Genomic DNA, 10,154 nt, shown 5'->3' on the forward strand with positions numbered 1-10,154 from the left:
CTCCGGGTGCCGCAGCGAAACCCTTCCGGGCGGGGGCGGCCGCTGCCGGGCGGGTCCCGCGGCCGCGCCGGCGATGGCGGGGGCGCGGCCGTGAAGGCGCAGCGGGGCCGGGCCGGGCCGGGCGCTGACGGGGGGTCGGTACCCTCAGCACGGCGCGGGAGCAGCGGGGCCTCGCCCTTCTCCTGAGGCGGGCCGGGGCTATGCGAGGGCCGCGCTGCCGCCTGCGCTAGGCCCGGGCCCGGCGGGCAGTGGCGACAGGGCCCGATGCGGGAGTACAAGGTGGTGGTGCTGGGCAGCGGCGGGGTGGGGAAGTCCGCCCTGACCGTGCAGTTCGTCACCGGGACCTTCATCGAGAAGTACGACCCCACCATCGAGGACTTCTACCGCAAGGAGATCGAGGTGGACTCGTCCCCGTCGGTGCTGGAGATCCTGGACACGGCGGGCACGGAGCAGTTCGCCTCCATGCGCGACCTCTACATCAAGAACGGGCAGGGCTTCATCCTCGTGTACAGCCTGGTGAACCAGCAGTCCTTCCAGGTAATCCCTGCCCGGGGAGGCCGCGGGGCCGAGCGAGAAGTGTTTGGGGCAGCCACGTGTGCGCTGCGGGCGCGTTATGGGCGAGGGGCACAGGGTGGGAATGCCCGGCTGGAAAGCGCCGCTTCCCGGGGGGAACTGCTTGCTTTGCAGGTACTTATCAGGCTGCCACCACTGTCGAATCCCGCGCAGTGCTGGAGAACAATGACCGGCTCCCAATTCTCCAGCAGAAATCTCTTGGCAATCCCCTTTGGTGAAGAAAACACCCGATATTAAAATCGAGACTTCCCCTTCCAGCGCCCCCCCTCCTAAAAGGCGTGTTCCTGCAAAGCTCCTGAAGGGGCCTCATTGTTCTGCAGTTGTGACTTGTTAAGTGAGCTGCTGTTTTCCTCCCCCCAAAATGTATTCCTGTCCAGCCCGAGCTCGGTGCTCTCCCAGCGTGGGTGGGTCCTGGAAAGCAGAACCAGCCACAGGCGATAATTTGTGGCTCTGGATTTGATTTCTGCTCTCAAAACTCTCTCTCAAAAAAAAAGAAATATCTCTGCCAGTGACTGGCCTGAGCCGCCTCGAGAAGCCCGGCTTTGTTTTTGGGCAGTAGGCGAGTTTTGCAGCGCAGGGATTTGCAGCTCCTGCCTTGGCTGGGCCGCCGAGCTGGGTTTGTTCCAGCGGGTTGGCAGGGCCTGGCACACCCACCCCCACTGGAGCGGCGTGTTTGCCTCTGCTGAAGGCCAAGCCTTATCTTAGCAGAGGCCTCGAAACAGCCCCGTGCAAGCTGGAGACGTGCTTATCTTTGGGAAACAACAGCAGTGACATTGGGATGCCTCTGCTCTCATTTTCACTGATTTTGGGGGGCCATTGAGCCCCCATTATTCAGGGAATGGGTGCTGGGTTAGTAATCCAACCTGTTAATATTTAATTACTCCCGTCTGTCTGCAGTGTGTTTGCTCTGGAGGCTGTAGGTGTAAACCACTCTGCAGCTCTTTACACAGAGGTAACTTCAAACGCTGGAATTGCTTTGTCTGAGAACTATGCAAGAATTTGTAGAACTTAGTACTGATAGTAACCTAAAACACTCAGGGGGCAGAGGAGGCTGACTCAGACTTTCAAGTGTGAGCTCCCCTTGTCGGCTCAGACCTGAATAAATGCATCTCTAGGTAATGAAATCTCTTTACAGCAGCTAATTTGGTTACTTACATGTGATTAAATGTGTTCACAATGAATTATTCTAAACATTCCACAAGTGAGAAGGCTTTATTTAAATTGCTGGCTTTCTCAGGCTGTAAGGTAAGCACAGACTTCCTAAATGGTTGTGTAATGGCGTGATCCTGGTAGGGTTACAGGTCCTTAGACCTGAGACAACTTCAGAAAGCTGAAACCAGCTTTCAAAGCAGTGATCCTGTGTCCTCCTCCAGCTGAACTGACTGTCTGGGAGCACAGCAATCACTTTCTGTTTGTTTCTGAAAAAAAAATTCTATAAAATGGGTATGTCTTTATAGAAAATCAAAAATAACTTTTATTAGTGATTAGTAGTGAGCTTTCTCTGAGTTCTACAGTGACTGTGAATTCAAGAAGTATTCTGGTGTATTTTTCATGTCCAGTTGCACGTGAGGGTCATTAAAATGTGTTTCTGTAGTGGTTCTGTAGCAATCCCGTGTGATTCCTTGCATGTTCTAACCACCTGGATTGTTTGATCAGGACATCAAGCCCATGAGGGACCAGATTGTCCGCGTGAAGAGATACGAGAAAGTTCCTCTGATCCTGGTGGGAAACAAAGTGGATCTGGAGTCTGAGAGGGAGGTGTTGTCTGCAGAGGGCAGAGCCCTGGCTCAGGAGTGGGGCTGTCCCTTCATGGAGACGTCAGCCAAGAGCAAAACGATGGTGGATGAACTGTTTGCTGAGATCGTCAGGCAAATGAACTATGCGTCCCTGCCCGAGAAACAAGACCAGTGTTGTACAACCTGCATCGTCCAGTGAGAGAAATTCAGAAAAACCTCAGCCATGGCCATACAGAGCAGGTTGGTGGAACAGTTGTCACTAACTGAGGTGCACAAGCACGGTGTTAAATAAGCAGATAAAGTGGCAGGGAGTGTGAAGTGAGGCAGTCTGACCCGGAGCAGCCTTCCTCCAAAAGAGGAAGAGCTCGTGCACATGACTGACTGAGTCAGATGGACTTGCTGTGTTACCTCAGTGGGGTTAGTCAGGGAATGCTGCACTTGCAGTGATGTTACAGTGACACAAAGTGTATGATCTCACCTGCACCTGTTTTGACTGTCAGTGCTGTATTTGGTGTTATGTTACCCTTAATGTTTGGTGATGTTTCAGTGAGTTTACTCTTATTGGCATCTGAATTATTTTCAAGTCGTGGGAATTACCTTGGAGTTTGATGGGATTATTTTGACAGAGTTTCCTGATAGTTTTGCTGAGAAGACTGAGCTTGTTTAAAAGAAATAGAATTCTGTGGTACAGAAACTGAATGTACTTAGAGTACCCTTCTGCCTTATCAGTGGAGTGAGTTTCTCTTGAAAGAGAACCTGCCTGAGTGGTGAGAAGTGGCTTGAAGCCCACAGGGACAAGTCAAGGGTGTGCACAAAGTGCTCTTCATCTGAACTCTCCAGAGCAGAGAACACACTGTGAAATGGCTTCCCAAAGCACAGCTCTCCTTTGCCAGTGACTCATAAGAGGTGTGATGACAGAGGCAGAAGGACCTCTACAAACCTTCCCCTCTGTCAGCTTTGATTTGTACTTTTCCCCTCAAGAACAGCTGCCTTTGACCCTTCACACCGTGGTGGGTTTTTTCAGTACCTTTTTCACCTGATGGTGTGAATGGGTCTGTCCCTCCCCTGTGCACAGCAGGGCTGTCATTCCTGTGAGGTGCTTCTGGACCCCTCCCAGCTGTTGTTTCCCCTGTAGCTGTTCCAGGTCTGGTTTCACCACTGGCTCGAATCCATGTGACTGCAAAGGGCTCTTCCACACCATGGTGTGCTCTGTGTGCAGCCAGCTGGGCCTTCAGTTGTCCCTTGGACCTGTCTTGGCAAGCAGCTCGTCATGATCTCTGAGGGCAAGTGCAGGACTGAGGGAGGATGTGAAAATTCAGGGGAAGGAGCTGCCCCTCTTGGCAGCTGCTCTGCTGGAGGCTCAGGCTGCCACTGCCACGTTAGTAACTCCTGCTCAACTCAAGGAGCTTTTTGTGTCTGAGTGACAAGAGGGAAAATAGGTTATTACTGGCAGCTTTGGAGCCTGTATCCTCTTTAATCTTGAGTGCAAGGTCAGAGAGTGAAGTCTCAAAGCTTGTCTTTGAGATTGTTATCAGCTGCTTTGTGAATGTAAAATTTTAGATGCTCATGGCCCTGGCACTGTCATGCTACAGATAATACATGATGTTTTTATCTCCAGTTCTGTGGAATTAGGAAGGGCTGCTGTCACTGTATAAGAGGTGTCTGTAAGTTCAAGACTTGCTTGCTGAAAGGTGAGCAACCTGGTTGTGTTGGAGCAGAGAAAAGTGCAAATAATGTCTTTCCTCCTACAGTGGTCACACCAGCACAGCCCATAGGGTTATATGAAGGAATGAATCAAAGGAATTCTGCTTTTTTTTAGTGGAGTGCAGCAGGGTTATAATAGCCTGAGTCTCATATAATGATTGAAATGTTGCAGCGATTTCTGAGGCAGCTTCCCAAAGAAGGTTATGTGGACTGGAAGTATCATGCCAAAGTTATGGCAGAGCCCTGGGTTACTGGTGGTTCATCTTGAGTAAATTACTGTCTTCAGCTCTGACAAAATCGGGCCTTTCATCCTTGAAATATTTCCAGAATTGGTTGCTTCTAAGAGAGGTTTCTCTGTAACTTACCTGCTTCTGGGTTCAACATAAAATAGCAAATTTAATCTTGAGGGCCACGTGTTACTCTTTGTGCCCAGATCTGATGGGTTTCCTAAGCATGCTCTTGCTTTAGAAGAAACATCTGTATTCTCATGTCTTTGTGACCCCTTGAGACAGAGGATCCTGAGCTTTAGTAATACAGATTTCCTTTCCTTCCTTCTGGCCAGCTTAGAGTCACACCAACCCTCTGGCATGAAATGCTTCCTTACTTCTAGGCAAAGCTGCCTCTGCTCAGCACAGTCTCACCATGTCTGCCAAGCAAGTCTTTCCTTCCTGAGCTGCTTCCTATTTAGTGCTGATCTTGCCATGTCTGGAAGTTCTTTTAGTCATCCTGGCTCTTCACAGGCTTCATACTCTGTATCTTTGATTTCAGCCTCACACTTCTGGGGTATTTCCCTCTTCCTGGCTCCCACTCTGTCCTGTTTTTTTGATTGAGTAGATGTGGGATCTCATTAACTTTATCATAAGCCTTTGCTGCCTGATAATTTCTTCTGATGTGCTCTGGTGTAGGAGAGGTGCTGATGGTGTCCTGTGATAGCTCTAATCAGCCTTGTAATCCTCCTGCTTATCTGCGATCCCGGAAGCAATTGCTGCTTGTCAAACCTCTGCTTTAGCAGCGATCCCTCCCAGGGAACCTGAAACTGAGGAGTGGAACCAGCTGTCTGCAAACCCGGGTGTGGGGAGTGGGCTTGAACCGTAACTGTGTCCTGGGACAGTCATCGGCATCACCTCTGAGTTCCGTGGCCTGGGTGAGTCCAGGGCAGTCTGAGCTGTGTCAGTCGCTCACAGTGTGTCTGTAGCAACAGTTTGTGCCCTCCCTGCAGTTCTGGTGCAGAAACCCACGGGAGGGGTGGGGGTGGATTTTGTGCTGATTCAAGGCTGTTCCAGTGTCAGTTTTAACTCACAGGTGCCACTTAACTCTTTTTGGTACTGATACCTCGGCCTGTCTGTCAACTCATGTGTAAGTTCTGTCATGTTTTTGAGTAGCATTTTCTCAAACTGCTGTTCCAGTCAAATGCCTTGAGTGAAGTTAAGGATGGAACAGAACTGCAGAGTCAGGATAACCCATAGTTTCTTTTGAAAATTCTGACATCCTGTTTCCCCCTTCTCCTTTCCTGCTTCTGCACTGCTCTTGTGGTGTTTTGTTCTTGCACTGAGATGTGAGATTTCCAAGAGCTGCTCTCTGTTCCTTGCTCTAGTATTTCTCTTGAATTTTCAGTATGAGTGTTTTGTATTTTAAATCTTCTTTAAAATATGGTATCTGTTACAGTCCGTGTGCACTAAAGGCTTTCTGTAGGGATACTAATTGGATTGGGAATACCTTAATTTTGGGGTAAAAGACTGATGCTGATGAGTGATTTCTGTCCCCCTCCATTCATGAGTAACTGATATTAGGAAGGCTGAAGGAAGAGGATTCCTCTCTTGGCTTAAAACCTGAGAGTTTACTCTCTTGTGATCTGTGGCTGTACAACACAGGCAAATGTATCCCATTAGATTGTCTGACCTCCCCTTGCCTCTTGCCTGCTCACAGAAGAGACCAGAGAGAAATTTCTCAGGCAAGTGAAGGCAGGTAAAGTACCATAATAGGATGTTAATTGTAGTAACTAAGCCCAAGTTAAATGGAAAGATGAGAAATCTGAATTGGGAGGCCAATAACCTGTAAATGCAAAGATGTTGAAAGAGCACATGGAGGAAAATACCACCACTTCCTTTCTCTGTTTTCAATATCCCCAGCAGTTCTCTGGCCACAGCATTAGATGCTGGATTTAGGTGATGTTTTGGGACTGGTGGGATGAGGAGCTGCACTGTAAGTGGTTTGTCTCTTCTGTGCTCTAAGCAAATAAAAACCACCTATCAAGCAGGTCTGATCCATCCCCATTAGGAGCTAAATGTTGGTTTGCTGCTTTGACAGTACAGGGACCCTCCCCATCTAAACCTCATGGACCAGCAGCAGCGTGTGGGGTGGGAATGGTCTCACCAGCCTGGGGGAGAGTTACTGTTAGCTGGAAAATGTACAAGCCAGCAAGAAAGTGCTGGCTGTTTGCTCCCATAGGGCAGGAGTGCTGCTTCTTGATTTGGAGGTCCCCAGTTGTCAGGCAAGAAGGGCACACCTGGCTATGTCAGAGCACTCTGTCATGACAAACTGATCCTCTTTTGTGACACAAACTGTTAACTGAGAGCAAATCAGCAGCTGGAAAGAAACAGTGCAGTAGGAAACATGAGGTCCTGACTCCTTTGGAGAAATCACTTCAGCAATAGAGACTACTCAAAATCCCCCAAGAGTCAGGGATCAAGCAAGAGTGAAGTACATGCATGTGGATATGAAAGATGTTTCTACAGACCTTGAGCTTTGCCTGAGGTTTTTAGGATACCTCTGCAGATAAATCCTGTGCCCTACAAGGAAGTAACCAGAAACACAAAGAAGTTTTGGTCACACTGGTAGCATATTTGTGTGCTTGATTGAGAGCAGTGGTGTTACAGTTCTGTGCCTGCTGAGGCTGCCTCATGAATGTTGAGGGGATTTTTTTAGGAGTCATTTAAAGGATCTGATTGCCAAGAACTCAGATGTCAGAAATGAGTTGGTTGTTCCCAGAAATTGTGCAAAATGCCACTTGTGTTCCTGGGTTTACACCAGTGCAAAGCCCAGCAGCCTAAGTGAATCTGTTCAGGAGAACGTAAATTTCCTGCCTGTTTCAGATCTTTAGGTGCAATTTAGTATCCCACAGAGGCAGCTTTACAAAGTTCATAGCAATAAGTTGTTACTGCTTCCCTCTTGTGTTACCAGAGGACAACCTGAGGAATGCCAGCGTGTAATGCAGCGCTTTGGAGCCCAGTATGGAAAACTGACTGTGGGAAGAGCTGAGTTCACTTTGGATGTGTATTGAATATGGCTTTCATTAGTTATTTTGTTTAAATTGCAGATAAAACTCAGAGGAAACTTGCACAGATGCTGCTTTGGAGAACTTTCAGCCCAGGTTGCAGAGCTGAGCCTTGGTAAACCTGTCTCTATTACAGCACATTGCCATACACAAGTGCATAAGGTTGGTGGCCTCCAGGATCCACACACCTTACTTGGAATGCTTAGCATGTTTACCATAAGTTTTAAAATCTGTTCTTTATCTATCAGTCCTTTTATAGCTTTCTAAGTTCATATAATGGCTAATATGCAAGAGTTCATTTTTAATATTTTAATTGATTTCTTTAATCAATTTCTGAACTTGTATTTATTAAATACTTAAACTCAGTATTACCTACTCAATGCCTTTTAAAAGAAGAGAGTTTTAATGGAGAATAAATTGAGCCTTAAACAAATGGTTACTTCTGTATATTACCTCGCATCAGTGCTTATCTCTATTTGCAAGGTTTTCTCCTACAGTGTAGTTGGTCATTCTTTGAGACTTCTTGTTTACGTGTGACAGTGTCATGAGAAGATACTGAAGGCCCCTCTGTTGTTGGATGTAGAATCCCTTTTCTTGGCAGTGCAGCTGTGACAATGTGTTTGTAACTGGTCCCATTTGACAGCAGGGACTACTTGGAACAGGATGCAAAGTCTCCAGCTGATGTTCTGGCAATCTTGGGTTTCTTAATCAAAAACAATTGTAGCATTGAAAAATGGCAGCACACTTTTCCTTCTGCTGAGTTTCTAAACTTGCTTGTTTACAAACAGCTTCTCTATGCCTTTGAAAAGGGATAATGTATCCTTCAGAACGGGCTGCCTGCCTACTCTGTCAGCTCAGCTTTGCCTGGCACAGCAAGAGACATCTAGTAGAGCTCTGCACATGTAAATCTAATGCAAATAAGATCACTTTACATTTTATAGTTCCTAATATTTGTCTTTCTGAATAATATTTTAAAGCAATATTTGTTAAAGTTTTTCTTGCACTGTCACAAATTGCTTTTGAGTTTGTTTTTTTTTCCCCAGTAAACAAGTTTAATATTAGAGACAAGTTGGTGAAACAAGGGGAAAAGCACCAGGTTTGGGTGATACTAAAACTGCAAGTGTGCTTTAAACAGCCATTGCCTTCCTTATTGTTTACCTGATCAACATTTTCTCTGAATACTTGAAAATTTTAACAATAACACAGGTATAAAGAGCAGAATGAAAATGTACAAAGAGCAGACAAAATCTTTTTGTTCAGTTTATTAACATGTTGCATACATGAGAGCTTTTTCTAGCAGTGGTTTAAAATGTGTAATTTTTTTTGCAGAAATTTAATAACTGCAGCTCACCTACTGCACCAAAGTTCTAGGTTTTTAGGAGCCCAGCTTTAGTCATTTGAACATGCTTCTAGAAATGTACATTCTTTCCCTGTAATAGCTAAATAACTATGAGAAAAGCTCCAGTAAAAGCAGTGATGGATATATGAGGTTAAGCAGTTGGAAACTCACGAATTGTATTGTGGATGATGGCATTTAAAACAATAAAAGATCACCGGTGTAGTATCTCAACATTAATGTGTTTTATTGGTAACAATACAGGCTGACTTTACAGTGTTAGCAGAAATAAAGATTCTGAGTCTACATTCAGTGTTGAATTTGAATCCTGTAAAGAAGAGGACACCAGGATTTCTGCCTGGTTATTGAAACACCTGATTTTTTTTTTCTCTGTGGGGTTACTTGAAGTTTTTTTTTCCCCTGTTTGTACAAACTTTATAAACAGGCTGAGGCTAATTATTAGGTTTGCACTTTAATATCAGAATTAAACCAAACCTTGTATTCAAAGTAGATTTTTTTTAAGTGATGGTTGTTGATCTTTTTTGTAGGTTGTAAGGAAGTAATAGCAAATAAAAGTAATTCATAAAGATCCTAGTTTTCCTTTGTCTAAGGGGAAAAAGTTGGTTGGTATTGATCAGTGGTTTATTCCTATGGGTAGTTTTCAAACCAGTGTTCATTTTCATTGACCTCAGCGAAAAAAAAAAGAAAAAAGAAAAAAAAACCCTTAAAAAACTTGAACTAGCTTAGCGTGACAGGACTGGGAAAACGAGAGATGGTTTCTTCAGCACACTTTGGGGGGAAAAAGGGACCAAAAGTTTATTTAGGCTTCCTCAATAGTTTGCATGTGAAGTTGCTTATTAGAGTAAGAGGCTGATAATAAATGCAATATGTATTGTCTTTACTATGGCATCTGTTTAGGAGTTGTTCAAATCACTGCAGTAGGGCTCTACAAATTAAAATGTAACCTAACATCCTGTATCTAATGTACTGTATCTTTATCAGTGATAGGTGAAATCTGGAATAACAAGTGCAAAAACGGAACAATTACCTATAATGCTTTGTAAAAAGTTTTTTCCAGTAGAATTCATTCTTGTCATTTTGTAAGACAACCCTACAGTCCACCTGTTTGTAACTTTTTTAATAAAATAGATACCTGTATTACCAAACTGGGGTGACTACTCTGTGTTCGTTGTTTTCTGGAGTGGGCTGAACAGACAAGCTGCTGATGCTGTTTTGTTTTGGGGGGTTTTCATGTCCTGGTAATTCTAAATGCAGCAACCACATCTGAATTATCATGAGTGAGTGTTTCTGGCATGGGGTACAGGGTGTCCATCCGTGCATTGTCTGCCCTCTGAGTGGGGAACCTGGTCAGAGCAGCCACGGGGCTCTCCTCACAGGCCAGTATGATGGAGGTTTGTTCACAAGTGTCTGTGTTTGTCTCGTCCAAGTCTTTGATGTTCTTGTTTTTCATACAGGCTTTTGTCCCTGTGAAGATGCCTGTGAGTTCCTGACACCACCTTGCAGGGTCTGT

The 10,154-nt window shown here is 45.5% G+C and overlaps 1 protein-coding gene across 1 annotated transcript; it reads left to right on the plus strand.

Moving 5' to 3' along the window:
• Window positions 1-9,789, plus strand: RAP2C (RAP2C, member of RAS oncogene family). The gene is made up of 3 exons (XM_071569108.1): window positions 1-537; window positions 2,230-2,549; window positions 7,330-9,789. Exons 1-2 carry the CDS (start codon window positions 265-267, stop codon window positions 2,506-2,508), a joined length of 552 nt encoding a protein of 183 aa, XP_071425209.1. The 5' UTR covers window positions 1-264; the 3' UTR covers window positions 2,509-2,549; window positions 7,330-9,789.
• Window positions 9,790-10,154: the final 365 nt, after the last annotated feature.

The sequence above is a fragment of the Pithys albifrons genome, chromosome 14, assembly GCF_047495875.1.
Source record: "Pithys albifrons albifrons isolate INPA30051 chromosome 14, PitAlb_v1, whole genome shotgun sequence".
Lineage (NCBI taxonomy): Eukaryota > Metazoa > Chordata > Aves > Passeriformes > Thamnophilidae > Pithys > Pithys albifrons.

Bases quoted from the DNA above. Each gene is read 5' to 3' on its own strand.
- RAP2C (XM_071569108.1), top strand. From the start codon at position 265: ATGCGGGAGTACAAGGTGGTGGTGCTGGGCAGCGGCGGGGTGGGGAAG. The intron at 538-2,229 runs GTAATCCCTGCC...TTGTTTGATCAG, and splicing joins TGAACCAGCAGTCCTTCCAG to GACATCAAGCCCATGAGGGA.